Raw genomic sequence first — 15,607 nt, forward strand, 5'->3', positions numbered from 1 at the left:
TCATGGTGTGACTCATTATCTTGATACTTATATAGTTATTACAGTTTTATATATCACCTTTGTTCTTGTACAATGGGACTATCAAACTCCGTCTCCATTCTTCGGGCATCATCTTCATCCTAAAAATTACATTAAACAAACCAGTAAGCCACTCCAAGCCTGCCCGGCCCGCGTTCTGCTAAAATTCCACCGTAATCTTGTCTCGTCTGGTCGCCCTATCCCTCTTCATCTTTGGCATAACCTCCTCAATCATAATACGTCACTTGACATACTCACTCAAATTATATTTCAAATTCAAATCTTTATTTCAAGTTAAATAATAAAAACATATAAAAAATTTAATTTGCATTTAATGCCTCATTATTTTTCAATGATTTTAAAAGTTCTATGCACTTATGAAGAAAAAATATCTACACTATCAAATTATTTACAAAGATTACATAATATTTATATAACAATTATTAATAATAATTTGTTAAAAATAATAAATTACTTACTTATTTTTGCATTAATAGATTAAAAATATTTACCCAATCATATAATTTACTATATAAAAATACATTAGGATAAACATTATTGTTAACAAATTTAAAATGGTAATTAATCTTATTCTTTGACCGGTATCGTGGCATGTTAAATGCTTTAAAGATCCCTTTTTGGCAGTGAGGACACAATTACAAAAGTGGACATTTGGGTCACTGATAAAAATTGCTCTCTGTCTCTCCGCCGCAGCAGCCGCGTGCCACCGCCCGTCACCATCTCGCCGGCTGATTTCCTAGTCAGGTTCGATTTTCTATTTGTGCTTCAATGCGTTCCAATTCTTGAGAATTGAAAGGGAAAAGGCACACACACACATATAAACTGGCTGCTTGTTTCTACGAATAAAGTTTTCGTTTTATGTTTCACGTTTTTTTTTCTGGGTTTATTCTGTTTTGGGGATTTTCTTGGTGAGTGTTTCGATTTGGTTTTGGGAGTATTGATATTAAGATTCTTGTGGAACAAAAAATGTTTTGTGTTTTGATTCATTAATAAATGTATATGGATAAGAAGAATAAACAATTGATTTTGTATAGAATCAATTTTTTGGGTGACCTGGTTATATGCATTACAATTTTTGCTATGTACTTGAGCTAAATTTCGAGTTAAAATTTTAGGCAGAGAAATGAAACATGTTTGAACTTAATAATAATTATTTTTTATTATGAAGAAGTGATACACTTGATATTAGAAGATTTAACTCCCAGTATTGCGAGACCAGTCTGGTAGGGTTTCTATTTCACTTTTCAGCGCATGACCTATTTACTAGCTATCGCTTTTGCTTTGCATCTTTCTTCTGAATTTTATGTTGTTCCTGTTTTTCATATGATTTCTTTGCTGATACTAATATTGTCTCCTTTTTCTTGAGCCGAAGATCTTTCGGAAACAGCCTCTTTACTCCTTCGGGGTAGGGGTAAGGTCTGCGTACACACTACCCTCCCAGACCCCAGTAGTGGGTTTTTGCCGGATTGTTGTTGTTATTGTATTACTATTGGGAGGGAGAAGTAGTTTCCCTTCTTGAAGTTTAATGGGAACTTGAATTGCTCTGATCTTTTTGTATCTTTAACTCAAGATGGTGATAAAATTCTTGAAATTGACCTAACCAAAATAGAAGGAAAAAAAACAAGTTTAGTTGTAAGAGCAACTAGTGATGGGTGGGTTAGGCGCATGTTACGGATTCGAGCCCTGCTGCAGACTAAAGTCGAGTATTTAAGTGGTGAAGGATAGAGGGGTGGGCTCATTATCCACCGAGTTTCGGATTGTGCACCATTGGCCCTCAGGGGCTTTTTGGTTATCAAAAAAGAAAAAAAAAGAAAGAAAAAGAATCTGATACTTGATTAGCACACCTTTCCTTCTACTTGCATCGAAACCTCTTTCCATTTACTGTTAGCTTCATATCTGCTTGAGCTAAGTCTGAGTCTATTGTTGATTTTGCCTTAGGTTAACCGAAGTCACACCTGTTGTGTTGCTTCTCAGAATCCCCAAAGATGACAAAGGGAACGGCAATGTCATCTACTACTGTTTCAATTTTTGGAAAAGAGATAAATGTAGAAGGTGAATCTGTCAATAAGTTGGATGGTAAAACGCTCGTTCAGATCCTTTATTGTTTACCCCTAAATGATTCATCTATTATTGTTTCAGTTCATGAAGAAAAAATCTATTCAGAAGGTGAATCTATCAGTAAGTTGGATGATGACGCGCTCATTCAGATTCTTTGTTGGTTACCCCTAAAAGATGCTGCAAGAACAAGTGTCCTCTCACGTAGATGGCGGTACTTATGGCGTAGTTCACTCATGCCACCGTTGAATACTTTGTAAATTTCCATCAAGGATCGATGCAAGTAACCCCTACTCGTAAAGTAAGTATTCTTGCGTGAATTTTCTAGTCCTTTTGTCCTAAGCCTTTTCCTGATTCTACGGACGATTATATTTACTTTGCCCATCAAGAAGCAAGTTTAAAGTTTGTTTTACAGCTCTGATCGGGATACAAATTCGTGATCCAAGTGAATTGTCTTTTACATTCATTGAATTACCCTGTGGCCTGTATTCAATTTCCAAGCATTCCATCGTAGAGTTAGTCTTCTAATATGTATAGTGGTTTCAAGCCTCGTTCTCAACTCGTGAAGCTTGTCTTGCAGTGATTATGATTGAGCTCGATTTACTTAACGACTCAATTAATTAATTACTAATGGACCTTCAATCATTCTTGATTAGGGCATTTCCTGCACTTTCCCAGCAAGGAAAATAAAAAGAGAAAAAAGCATCGAGTAACATTTTAAAGCATTGCATTACAGCTTTTTTTAAAATTTTTTTTTTTTAAACTGTCAAGATGATTTTTTTTTAAATTTTTTTTTAAATTTTTTTAAATTGTCAAGATGATTGAACCTATGGGGGGAGCGAGCCTTTTGCCGTGGTCATCTTAAGTTATTTTTTCCCCTTTTGCATTGCAGTGAATTTTGTGACAGACGAGTATACAACAAATGCTGTGAAGATGAAGAAAATCAAAGAGAAGGCAGAGAAGCTACCAGAGTTACCTCCTTTTTTTACTTCATTTTTAAAGTACTTTTAGAAAAGTTTGGAGCAGCCCAGTGTTAGACTTTTTACCCCAAACTCCCCATTTAAAGTCGATGTGATACTTAAGTATATGGAATTGCATGAAATGTAATCAAAGCATTCATTCATTTTGGAGATATGTTTAGCAAAAACAGTGAAATGCATATTTGCTATCCCTTGGTCCTAGTTAAATAAATATGTGCAAAAACATAAACATATTTGTCAACAATAACTACATACACAGTATATGATCCCACACGCATACCTTGGCACAAAAAAAAAAAAAGCGTTTCCAAATAGGTTTGAAAAATACAAGAGAAAAAAAAAAAGCTAAGAAGAAAATAAAAGAATATAAGAAACAACATTAGTACAAAAATTGATGAATAAGAAAATACTAGAATAATAATAGCATTGATACGGAGAAGGGGGAGCACATAACATGCTATAAATTAGAACCATACTCCATCACAGAAGAGAGAGAAACCGCTCGACTACCTTCTACCCTAATTCTTGACATCCATGTCTCCTTTTAAGGCAGAGGAACGTCTAAGAGAAAGATAAAAGAAAACATAATGATCTAGTGAAAATCCAAAACCCCGATAAGATATCAATCAACGACCTTGTCAGTGAGCTACTACTCAATTTTCACTAAATTCGAATTTCATAAATTCATGAAACATCACTGTTATTTGCTTCCCTGTTCTCTACTGTTGTAGAACAAGTAATTGGTTTGATATAAACACCGATACTTTCAAGATAATGAATATGAGTTGTGCCATGAAATCCACCAAAAGCTCCATCTGTTCCAAACTGAAAATCAAACTCAGTATCAGAACTTTCATGGGTTCCAAAAGGTCCATAAGTAGCTTTATTTGTACCAAATGTGATTGATGTCACATAATTAGCAGGTTGAATTACTGTAGGATGAAATTCCACATAGTAACCACGTATCCAAGTGATAAACTCTGAGGGATAATCAAGTTTAATCTGCAAAAAAAAAAAAAAAAAAAAAAAGTCCTTCACAATAAGTTTTTACGACAAGAATCATAAGTTTAAGTTCTATACATTAACGGCATAAAAATATTTATACAATCAGGTCAGCTATACATACATGAAAAAAAAATTCTTGATTTTTGCTTTTCCCTAACTTACCCGTTTGGATTTAAGAAACTTTCAAATAGATGAAAACTTTAATTTTTTTTAGGAGAGACTTAAATTCAAAAAACTAAACCAATTTTTTACGAAAATAGCCAAAACATTGCACTTTCACACTATTTTTCTACGAACCTTTTCAGAATCTATTTTGCTTAAGCTGTTTGGACCAAAAAAAAAATTATTTCAAGAACAAAGCAAAACTTCTAGAAGATTGTTTTTTTTCTCAGAAATTTATTTTTTGGAAAATGACACTGTATAGCCGTTGTCAAAATAATATCCGGAAAAAAAATAATGTTTCTATATTTTATATATATATATATATATATATATTCTATATTTTGTATACAAAAATTATACAAATTTTATACACTTTTTCAACTACCAAATATAAATAGATTTTTACACATGCTAAAAGTAATAATACCCCAAATTTTTTCCTAAAATTATCCAAACGTCAATCTGTAGGCCCTAAAAACATGAGTTACAAAGTACAAAATTTTCTTCTCAGCAAAAAAATAAAAAATATAATATAATAATAATAATAATAATGAAGGAAAAATTTCTGTACTTGTGTATTTCTTTTTCAAAATATTTGAAATTTGAAATAAGAAAACAAAATCTGAGAACAGAAAGTAATACTAGTAGTAAATTTATAACTCACTGTATCAAATCTTAAGCCTCCATCACCACCATGTTTATTGGACAAGACAAAGAATCCATTTTTTATGTATAAAAACTGAATGAAATTCACTCTTCTACCATGAGATATAAAAATCTTGACTACTTTATCTTCCTTATCATCCCATATTTCACCATTTAATCCAATAAATGGACAAACCTTAATCATGATTACGATTTTTTGTGTTTAATTAGTGGTAGAAAATATTGTTTGTGGAAGGAAAAGATAAAACATATGTTCAAAGAACCTTGTGTATTTATATTGTTAATATAACGTATATATGTATTGATATTGTAAAAAAGTTTTTTTTTTTTTTTGGGAACTTTGGGAAAGATGACTTTTGGGAACTTTTCAAATTTTAAATGTCACATTTCAAATTTGAAATACCCACTTTCCTCGGCAATAGAAAAAGGAAAACTAAGCTGGAAAAAGGGACAAAAAGTAAATGAGGACCCGTCTGTCAATAAAACAAATTTAATTTATTTTTTTTCAAAAATATGTTTGTCCATGAAAATTTTCAAGTTTTTGGAAATTTTTCAAAATGAGTTTTCCAAACCACTTTTTCAAAATTTTCAACATTTTTGTTTTTTCCCTCACAAAATTACGATATTTTTTTCAAGTGAAATGCATGTCCAAACATAATTTAAAAATTATAATTTTTATGTCCAAACGCCTACTAAAAATCACTTAAACAAGGAAGAGAAAGAAAGAAATAAAGGTAGCAATGCTAATCACCGGCTATTATACCAAAGATATTGCAATATTTTGTATTTATTGTTTTTATTGTGATCCTGATTTCCTATCAATCAAGAATTCTAATTTGTATATTCTCTTTTCTATTTTGAGCCCTTTGCTCCTCTAATCTTGTATAGACAACTACTGTAATGAAAAATACAAAAATATTTAAATTAGATAGATTAACTTAATATTATAAAATTAAAATTTAGATATTCAAAAACTATATAAAAAGTATTATAATTTGCAATTTTTCTCATATTATTATGATAAAAATATATATATTAAAATATTGATCAAAGTTTATATTATTTGAATCTCGAAAAGCTAGACGTGACAAGTATTTTAGGATGGAGCGAGTAATGCTAAAAGAAGCTTTGTAGTTTATTCTGAATTAGAAACATAAAAGTAATTGCATAATAAGGGGTCAATATTATGTATCTCAACAACAAGAAAAGAATATTAAGTAATAAAAATTGTACATTATTCTACACCTAAAAATTCCAAATCTCAAATTCAGATTCAAGAAAGGCATAAATGGATGCAGAAAAAATAGTATATATATATAATAAGGTTTTGGTAAACCTAAAACATTCACAAACTCTTTCTTCCAATTTTTCTTTTCTTTTGTCCAATAATATTTTTTTCTTCAGTAAATTATTATTGTAAAAGTCATATATATAATATGGCATTCAAAATTGAAATTGTGGCAAGTAGTAAATTAAAAGGAGAAAAATGGGATGATGTTGATCAAGGTGATATTGCAATGATTTTCGTTTCCTTTGGAAGAATAATTAGTCATCTCCAATTTTTATATTTCAAAGATGGAAACTTTTCTTTATCAGGCAAACATGGTGATCTTATCGAACATCTGGAAATAGTAAGTTCCATTTTTTTTTTAAATTTTATTAATGAATTGTTAGAGCAAGACGGTCAGACTTCTATATAACAGTTATCTTATATAACAATACTTTACTATAACGGTTAAATTTTCTTTGAAACTAATTTTTCATGTTATGTTATAATATATATTTTTATAACATCACTTCACTATAACATCAATTTTTTTTAGAAAAACGAAATCGTTATAGAGAGTTTTGATTGTATATAATTGTAAACTGGATAATCACTATTAATAAATAACAACAATTATGATGTCGAAGGCATAGCTAGACATTTTTTAGTGTACATTTAAAGAATATATTGTATTATTGTTAATAATACCCCCGTGAATTTCAACATCTATTAAAATCTCTACTATCCACAATCACATATCGCCATCTATATTAAATTTAAATTGACACTAAAAAAATCGGACTATTGTATTTTATGATTTCATTATCTATGATTGGATCGTAAAAAGTCCTAAATAGGTACACAACTTATTAATCAAATTCATTTTGGTTAACGAATCAAGTTCTAGAAAAATTAGGAGATTCAGCATAAAAGATACATAATTCTACTTCTCACAGTAAGGAAGCGACATGATCAATGAGGATTTATATAAGAGATCCAGATTTGTTTGAGATTAAGGTATAATTGTTATTGTCTCGATTCTCGAGAGAAGAAAGATAATTTTATTTTATTACAGTAACACGTCTAGTGAAAGGAAGCATTGGCATAACTGGTAAAGTTGTTGCCATGTGACCAGGAGGTCACGGGTTCAAACCGTGGAGATAGCCTCTTGCAAAAATGCAAGGTAAGGCTGCATACAATAGACCCTTGTGGTCGACCCTTTCCCGTTTCCTGCGCATAGCAGGAGCATAGTGCACCGGGTTGCCCTACGGTAACACGTCTAGTCTCGTTTATCTGTCATGACAATATTTCTTATCTTTAATAATTTTTTTCAAAAAATTTGCAGATCAAGCTAGATTATCCATCTGAATATCTAATTGGAGTAAATGGTAGGCATGGAGTAATTGGAACAGATAAAGTATTGAAATCAATCACATTTGTGACCAACAAAAACTCATATGGACCTTTTCCAAAAAATAGACCTACTTATATGGGAAGTGAAGATACAGAATTCAACATAAATGTTGGAAACTGGCTCAATGGATTTCATGGCACAATTTTTAATGGTCAACTTGAAAGCTTTGGAGTTTACATTAATCCAATCCCAATTAGCAAAGATATTGATTATGATAAAATAGACGTAATTGATTGTTAAATGTACAAATTGTAAAAATATCTACTAGTTTCAATCTCAAAGCAATACATGTACTCATAATAATATGAATAATAAAGATCTGTCAAGGTTCACTGAGAAGAAAATCAGATGTCTCGGGCTCAAGCTCTGAAAAGAGAAAACCCCTCGATAGAGAGGCACTTTAATCCCTCTATGGACTTGCTGGCGTAAATGCAAATTAGTTGAGTCAGTAAATTTCGAGTATCAGATGCCTAGAGCAAAAGGGGCAACTCGGGGCTAGTTTCGATCTCAAAGCAATACATGTAATCATAATAATATGAATAATATAAAGATTTGTCAAGGTTCATTGAGAGAAAAAAATGATATATCTCGGTTCAAGCTCTAAAAGAAGAAAACCTCTCGATAGAGATGCACTTTAATCCCTCTATAGATTTGGTGGCGTAAATGCAAATTAGTTGAGTCGTATTGGATACTAAAGCAAACTGGTAAAGTTGTTGACCTGTGATCAGGAGGTTACGGGCTCGAATCGCGGAAACAATCTCTTGCAGGGTAAGGATACGTACGATATACCCTTATGGTCCAATACACCCTTGTCTCTCTCTCTCTCTCTCTCTCTCTCTCTCTCTCTCTCTCTCTCTCTCTCTCTCTCTCTCTCTCTATATATATATATATATATATATATATATATATATATATATATATATATATATATATATATATATATATTTGATGGAATAAGATTTTTTCTTTCTTTTTTGATTTGAAGCTTTACCAAGATTTATTTCTCAAATTTAGAAACCTTGAATAAAAGGTAAACATATAAAGCAAAAATCTAATTGAAGAAAGACTTGCTTATGTACCTACCTCTAACTTACATGTAAACTAATGAACAACTTCCATTTTCAACAATAACCAAGTGAACTAAACCAAACTAAGCAAGCCCCTAATCCAGGATAGAGAAAGGTAAGAATAACACCCAATAATAAGACCAGAAAATAAAAAATAGCAACACAAAATGGAAGATTAGGGGAACAACTATTCAATCTTCTGCATTTGTACTTAGAAAAAAAATGAATTGAACCATACACCATCCCATTTTTGGATAATTTATAGACAACATCAAATTGTAAGGCAAAAGGAGGATCCTACAAGTATGTCTATCTTACAGCAGTAATTTAGTCGAAATCGCGCACCAAACAAGATGGAACACATTAAGGCCACCGGCGCAATCAAGTAGACCGCCTACGAAATTATTTACAACTTTATAATCCTGAAAGTGTTCTTACATCAAAGGAGTTGCCACTCATCTTCAGGTCTACTACCATCCGACTCACCCGGGCCCACAGCATCGAAGGAGTCCAGTTCTGGAACCCCAGAATTACTAGTCACCCTGTCGTTATACTCAACTGATGTGGCTGGGCTACGAGTTTCAGTTATCGTAAACAATGGAGCACCGTTTGATTGATCCACCAACTTAGATGCCCGTATACAGAAATCATCAAAATCACCTACAGAAAGTATATAGAAGTTAGGGGTCAAGAAGCAACTCGTATTAGCCATGGTAAAACAAATGCAACAATTTCTGGAACAATTAGAGAAACAAGCGGACGTACTTTTATCTCTACAATAAAATCCGATTGCCAAAGATGGATCAATTGAATCCAGAGGGAAATGCCTTACAGTACTGCAATCGAAGTCAAAAGGTTATAAGGTGATTAAAACTAAAAACGAAAATATCAGGTGAGAAACTAGAATGCGTATTCGCTTACTTGCAGTGATAAGATGAAGTATCAATATCTAACTTATCCGTTTTAATATCAACAACCTGCGCATCAGACATATAATGAGAACATTACATCCGACATCCAGTAAAATTAGATAACCAAAAATACTTCAAATTTTGAAACTTTCAGTGATAAGATGAAATATTAAAGTCCAGATTATCCGTTATGGTATCAACAACCTGCTCATCAGACAGATAAATCCATAAAACTTCAAATATTAAAATCACCGGACAAATGAGATTACAAGCACCATAAAGACAGTTATAATAAGTAAAAAAGGTAGGAAAGCTGAACGACCAATCAAGAAATACTCGTTTATTAGAGATGTGATTCCTTACCCGTCCCACTCGCCGCAAAAAAAAAGAAGAAACTAAATGGAAAAGCTCATACAGGGACCAAATAATTTGTTTGATTTGCACTTTTGGTGTTGCCGGAAAGTGAAACTAGAGGAGTCTGATGGATCAAAACCACTGAAATGAATATGCTGGAACATTTTAGAAATCCACCAAAAATAATGTCCCAAACCGAAAATTATGAAATTACATAGAAGGTTCTCCAAAAGGGGAACTTGACTAGCAGAGCTGTTCACAGCCATCGCTGATGACGATTAATCAACCGCACTAGCATTTCAGATGACGATAATCAATTACGGATCTTGGTTAATGCGGAATGTTGAGGCAGCAGAAAATGGAACATTGAGAAAAAACCATGATGTCAAGAAATTAGGACGTGGAGGACGGAAAGGTGTAATTTGGTGATTGTTTGTTATATAGCAGCACTCCCGCTCCAGCAATAAGGCTAATATTTTAGCCTGTAGAAGATTCTAAGAAAGTCCTCTAAAGCAGCAAGGATCTGTTAGAGAATATTCTACTAGATCCGCATAGAAGCTTTTTCTAAGTAGGAAACTTTCAGCAAACAATAAGAGCTCTTAAATCAAACTTTAAAAGCCAAATGATTTTTTTTTTCTTTCATTTGGGTGCTTCTTATACCATCCCATACTGAGTGCTGCTGCTTTCGAATATATTGGATGACATCTTTCCTAATATAAAAACGACGGATTCCGGGCAAAAGCCGACCTATAAAAACCAGATCGCGGTACTACATAAAATCCACCAATTTTCTCCACACTAATGAATCAAATGAAAAAAACTTCAAATCTTAATAAGCATAAAAAAGGTAACAAAGACCAAACAATTATGACATTCTTGATGGTGGTAATTATTGATAGATTGTTGAAGTCAGCCAGCAAGGAAAGACGCTGATTTCCATCTATAACATTTAAACATGGAAAGTTTGATTTTAAGGATCGGCAATTAACCCTAGATTGTAAGTAGTAATAAATTATAGAAATTCCAATCAGTATGTGTGAAATGGCATAAATACGATAAAAAGGAAAGAAACAATTACTGGCTGAACTTCATGTGGATCAAGATAAAAGGCTTGATCATCCTGCACGCCGACAATGTAGGTCGAGGCTCCAGGTCTGCCACCTAGGATCCCAAGGCTTTGAGGAAAACTGAATGTAGCTGCCAGTAAAGGAAGATACCTAACGTACAAGAACATAATAGAAGTTCAGTAAACAGAATGATCTGGTTTTTATAGTAGAAACAGTAAATCATCCGTCCAATATCAATGCAGTCCACAATTTTAATTTTCGTTAGATATGGCCTTCTCGTCGTGCCTGACGTGTCATAAATCAACATGGAGATAAGGAAAACACGAGATAGTCATAACGTGTTTTGTGTGCGTACGGACATCAAAGACCAATCTATATTCCATGTTCAATTTTGCAAATGATACTTCTTAAACCACCAGATGACAACTTACTTCTGCAAGTAAATCTAGCTGCTAACTATACTTTCCTGAATTGAGTAGTATTATGAATATTGTCGTTTAGGATCACAGAAACAAGTTTGAACGCCTTGTTCGCTAAGTCAATTTTTTAAATATATATGCCCTACTAATTAATGGAATTCTCATCACCTTATCTATGGTGATAAGCATAAACGTCGAATGTTCTACAACTAACAACGTAAATTCAATTAAATGAGTGTATAGGCCAGTAACCAGGAAATCTTTGAGCTATGATAATATAAGAAAGATCATAAATATACCATTAGGAAAAGAAGACATCATGGCTAATCAAACATCAATCGAGTATCTAAGCCTCATCTCAAATTAGTTAGAGTCAACTTATGAGTCACTAGTGCGCATTCCACTTTATACACTGAAGAGGACTCATCAACCTATCACAACTCTTCTTAGTTTTCTGGACTTGGGACTGGCTATACTTTGTGAAGCAAACCATGATTTATAGTAACTTAGAATATGGAATTTCTCAAGCTGTCATTAATCTGTTAATTACAAGTATCTTTCAGCTAGATTATAGCGCAAGAGAAGGAATGATTATATATGGTAGCGCCGTCCTTCTATTTCATGTTCTTACTTGAAGAGGACAACCCGAAAGTGTCGCATGGCAGGAAACATTAGTATGAGACCTTGAATCACATACGATATTGCGACCATTGTGACCATCTTGTATCCGCACTTGTTCCATTGAAATAATAGTTAGATCAAGCCATGTGATTAGATAGTGTGCAAAAGAGTTTGTGGTATTTTTAATTTTTTTTATTTTTTTTGATGACCGAGAAATCCGTCTGGGGCCGATTCTTTGGACCAACCGCAGCCTTCGAAACTCGGTGGATAATGGGCCGGCCCCTCTACCCTTCTCCACTTAAATACCAGGCTTTGCTTTGCATGGTGTGGGGGCTTGAACCTGTGACCTAAGACACAAATCCACCACCCTTTGCCACTTGAGCTAGGCCCTGGGGGGCGATTTGTGATATTTTTATTAGTCTTGCTGTTGAGAATACGAAGCATGATCCAGAAATTTATTTTTTTTTGTTATTATTTTCATTTGTGTTCCTTATGTTAGTGCTTACTGATTTTTTTTTTACACTACTAATCAAGGTATCTACCATGGCTCCTCTTAAAGAAGATGCTGGATTCCCCAAGAAAAGTCTTCTGGCCTAGAAAAGAAGATGCCTGATTCCCCCCAAGACAGGTCTTTTGCAACAAATGCTAAAAACTCGTCGTCCAAGGTTAATGAAATCCAAATCCTAAATGGTATGAGTGGCTCTTCATTCGGTAAAATAATGAAATACTTTAGACACTTAATTCTATGGAAGATTCTTTAAAGATCTTTTCTAGCACTGTACCATATTAATTCCATATCCACTTTCCCTTTATAAGGCCTGCCAAATAGTCGCTATAGCCACAAAGTATCATGTAACTCTGCAACAGTTTCGAATAATCAAACTGTTGCTGATTGGATAAGGAATGACAATCTTAATTTCTTTGCATACAATTTCATCATAATAAAGCAAAACTGGCAATGAAATAGTAATGATAGCACTAAAGTGCTTACAGATCCCCAACAAAGCACCACTTGTTTTACGACACAAACAAATAATCATTCAGCCACAATCTTCTTTTACTTGGCAAGTTCTTAAGTTATTTATGACGGTAATGCAGAGAGATATGCTAGAGAATAAATAGGCAAGAGTTTTGCATCATACAACACTACCAGTGCAGATAAATAAAAATAAGAGAAATGAAAGGAAACCTTGAATTGATTTTGTCAAGTCCAAGAACCAACGGAACTAAGAAAAGAACAGGTATCCAGTCAGCTTCGCCTTTTGACAAGTCAGAACAATGCCTGACAATGTCCTCAACACAGAGCACCGGCGCTCCGCCTCTTTCGCCATCTTCATCCCCAGATACAACATAGATAGACATGAGAGAAGACATGTCAGCATTCCCCATTTCTTCTCTCTTGCTTCGTGCTAATGTTTCCCAAGTGCGACACATTGCATATGGGCCCACCCATGATCCAGGAGAAAGACCATATGTCTTCCCGGCTTGAAGGAGATTGTGGATAGAGCAAGCTGACTCCTCTGAATCACCAAAAAGGTGCAATATCTCAACATACTTTTGGTCATGCGGCTGCACGATGAGATAACATGATAAGTTCTCAAGCTAAAACAATATATGTATGAGATGAGAATCTGATCTTTTTCTTGTCTTTTTTCTTATATATAAGAGATACGAGATGAGAACCTGACTGTGCAATATCGTGGTTTTAAATTGGAAATTGAGCATTTTAACAACTGAAAGTACTGCAGTGTTTTGACTTTCGAGTACCTTGTCCAAAGATTTTCTCCAAGATCTTCCTAATCGATGAAGAAGTAGAGCCTATAAATACAGGAATCATCAACATCACTACAGCAGACAGAGTAAGCATTGGAAACTCGGAAGAAGAAAAAAACGAAAGATAAAAAAGGCAGCCGGTGCATGAAGCATCCCACGTTCCGCAAGGTCCGTGGAAGGGCCACACCTCAACGGGTGTGATACACAAACTTTAGTGGTTGATACCACGGCTCGAATCCATGACCTATAGGTCACGGAGATAACTTTACCGTTGCTTCAAGGCTCCCCTTCGAAAAGGGCAGCCTAGTGCGTAAGCTCCTGTTATGTACGGCGAAAGGGTCACCACACCGGGTCTTATGTACGGCTACGCTGCCTTGCTTTTGCAGGAGGCTGTTTCCGCGAATTGAACTCGTGACCTCATGGTCACACGGCAGCAACTTTTACCATTGCGCCAAAGCAAGATTATAAAGATTTTAGCTAACTTATAGCAAGAAAGAAAAGGAATTTTGCCAGGTAATAAACCTGAGCAACAAGCATCTGACTGCTCCTAAGCATGCAACCCCAATTAACATCACTGGTATACTTAGAATCTCCAATAGGAGGAAACCCTGTAATTACATTCAACCAAATAACCAAAATTCACTATCACACCAAATCAAAATTCTAATCAGATCAAACAAAATAAGAATAAAAAAAAGATTAAAACTTTAACTACCTTTTCGATATGTAACAAGAATCCTAGATGAGAAATCATCAACAAAAGCAGAAAAACCTTCACTTTGAGTTGGTTCAATGGATGGATCATCATCTTGAACAACTTTATAACAAACACCTAAAAGCCAAATATCACTTTTAGAGCCATTAGGAATCCCAGTTTTATTAATCCCAAAAATCCTCCTCATTGAGCCACTATTCATCATTCTTTTCACAGCACTAGTCCAATTAATACCAATACCATTATAATACTTCTTTGAACTTAAGTCACCTTTTTTTAAACACCCTTTTGGCTCAGTATCAAAGATTGAAAAAGGAGAAACCAAAAAACCAGACCAAACAGAAGATTTTTTGTTACTGCTTGGTCCTGGTTCTGGTTCTGAAGAAACTAAAGAACCAAGATTTTTTCTTGGAGAATCTGAATCAGACGAACTTTTACTAAATTGGGTTTTTTTAGGCATCAAAGATTATATTTTTGATTCATGACACATGGTATAAAAGAGCTAAAACTTGGCAAAACTGGCAATTTTTTGGCTGTTTTTGACAAGTTTGATGGTTTTAAGAATGATAGTTTTATCTGGGGTTTTGAGATTTGGAGAAAAGATTCGGGCTTTATGGGATTTAGGATTTTACATGGTACGAATATATAGAATTGGCAAATTTTTTTGGCTATTTTTGAGAGATTTTTGGGGTTGTTGGGATTGAAAATTTGATCTGGGGTAGTGAGATTTGAAGAAAAGATTGTCAATTTATTGGATTTTGGGTGCCAATGATTGGGAATTTGGAGGAAATTTGGAGTGTGGTGAGGTCAAAACTTAGGAGAAAGTGGCGTTACGAAATTGAGTTGGATGAGGAAAGAACAGATTTGAGGAAAAGAAATAAGTTACTATATTGTATGAAATTTATATTCCAGAGAGGTATGCGTTGTAATTGTTTGTACATAGTGCAGTAATATATGTACATTGGTGAGGTAAGAAGAAATTAAGATAAAATGATATAAATAGTCCCTTGTGTTTGAGAGTAAGTTAAAAGTAGTCTCTTAAATATGCACTAACCAATTTTGATCCTTTAAGTTTTCCAACTTCATCAAATA

General features: G+C 33.8%; 3 protein-coding genes and 1 long non-coding RNA gene across 5 annotated transcripts; 2 read left to right on the top strand and 2 right to left on the bottom strand.

The window, feature by feature from the left end:
• Positions 1-652: 652 nt before the first annotated feature.
• Positions 653-3,217, top strand: LOC107768602 (uncharacterized). The gene is made up of 4 exons (XR_001644178.2): positions 653-783; positions 1,978-2,091; positions 2,179-2,395; positions 2,987-3,217. It is a non-coding gene; the product is annotated as an uncharacterized LOC107768602 (long non-coding RNA).
• A 308-nt stretch (positions 3,218-3,525) lies between these two features.
• Positions 3,526-5,154, bottom strand: LOC107768601 (inactive protein RESTRICTED TEV MOVEMENT 1-like). Its single transcript, XM_016587723.2, has 2 exons — positions 4,906-5,154; positions 3,526-4,076 (listed from the first exon to the last, which is right to left on the bottom strand). The coding sequence occupies exons 1-2, from the start codon at positions 5,089-5,091 to the stop codon at positions 3,759-3,761; spliced, it is 504 nt and encodes a 167-aa protein (XP_016443209.1). The 5' UTR covers positions 5,092-5,154; the 3' UTR covers positions 3,526-3,758.
• Positions 5,155-6,259: 1,105 nt separating this feature from the next.
• LOC107768604 (agglutinin alpha chain) lies at positions 6,260-7,972 on the top strand. Its single transcript, XM_016587726.2, has 2 exons — positions 6,260-6,538; positions 7,520-7,972. The coding sequence occupies exons 1-2, from the start codon at positions 6,344-6,346 to the stop codon at positions 7,826-7,828; spliced, it is 504 nt and encodes a 167-aa protein (XP_016443212.1). The 5' UTR covers positions 6,260-6,343; the 3' UTR covers positions 7,829-7,972.
• Positions 7,973-8,830: 858 nt separating this feature from the next.
• On the bottom strand, positions 8,831-15,387 carry LOC107768603 (cysteine protease ATG4-like). 2 transcript variants are annotated; one of them, XM_016587725.2, is made up of 8 exons: positions 14,516-15,387; positions 14,323-14,408; positions 13,795-13,845; positions 13,217-13,596; positions 10,999-11,137; positions 9,577-9,632; positions 9,421-9,491; positions 8,831-9,315 (listed from the first exon to the last, which is right to left on the bottom strand). In XM_016587725.2, exons 1-8 carry the CDS (start codon positions 14,973-14,975, stop codon positions 9,095-9,097), a joined length of 1,464 nt encoding a protein of 487 aa, XP_016443211.1. In that variant the 5' UTR covers positions 14,976-15,387; the 3' UTR covers positions 8,831-9,094. The 2 variants fall into 2 exon arrangements, with proteins under 2 accessions (XP_016443211.1, XP_016443210.1); XM_016587724.2 differs by having other exon boundaries at positions 13,711-13,845; positions 14,516-15,386.
• Between the last annotated feature and the right edge of the window lie 220 nt (positions 15,388-15,607).

The sequence above is a fragment of the Nicotiana tabacum genome, chromosome 18 (genome assembly GCF_000715075.1).
Source record: "Nicotiana tabacum cultivar K326 chromosome 18, ASM71507v2, whole genome shotgun sequence".
Lineage (NCBI taxonomy): Eukaryota > Viridiplantae > Streptophyta > Magnoliopsida > Solanales > Solanaceae > Nicotiana > Nicotiana tabacum.

Excerpts from the sequence above, each read along its gene's own strand:
- LOC107768601 (XM_016587723.2), bottom strand. The coding sequence starts at position 5,091 with ATGATTAAGGTTTGTCCATTTATTGGATTAAATGGTGAAATATGGGAT. Across the intron at positions 4,077-4,905 it reads GAGGCTTAAGATTTGATACA|ATTAAACTTGATTATCCCTC; the intron begins GTGAGTTATAAA and ends TTTTTTTTGCAG.
- LOC107768603 (XM_016587724.2), bottom strand. The coding sequence starts at position 14,975 with ATGCCTAAAAAAACCCAATTTAGTAAAAGTTCGTCTGATTCAGATTCT. Across the intron at positions 14,409-14,515 it reads TCTTGTTACATATCGAAAAG|GGTTTCCTCCTATTGGAGAT; the intron begins GTAGTTAAAGTT and ends ATGTAATTACAG. Across the intron at positions 13,597-13,710 it reads CCACGATATTGCACAGTCAG|CCGCATGACCAAAAGTATGT; the intron begins GTTCTCATCTCG and ends CTCATCGTGCAG.
- LOC107768604 (XM_016587726.2), top strand. The coding sequence starts at position 6,344 with ATGGCATTCAAAATTGAAATTGTGGCAAGTAGTAAATTAAAAGGAGAA. Across the intron at positions 6,539-7,519 it reads TTATCGAACATCTGGAAATA|ATCAAGCTAGATTATCCATC; the intron begins GTAAGTTCCATT and ends AAAAATTTGCAG.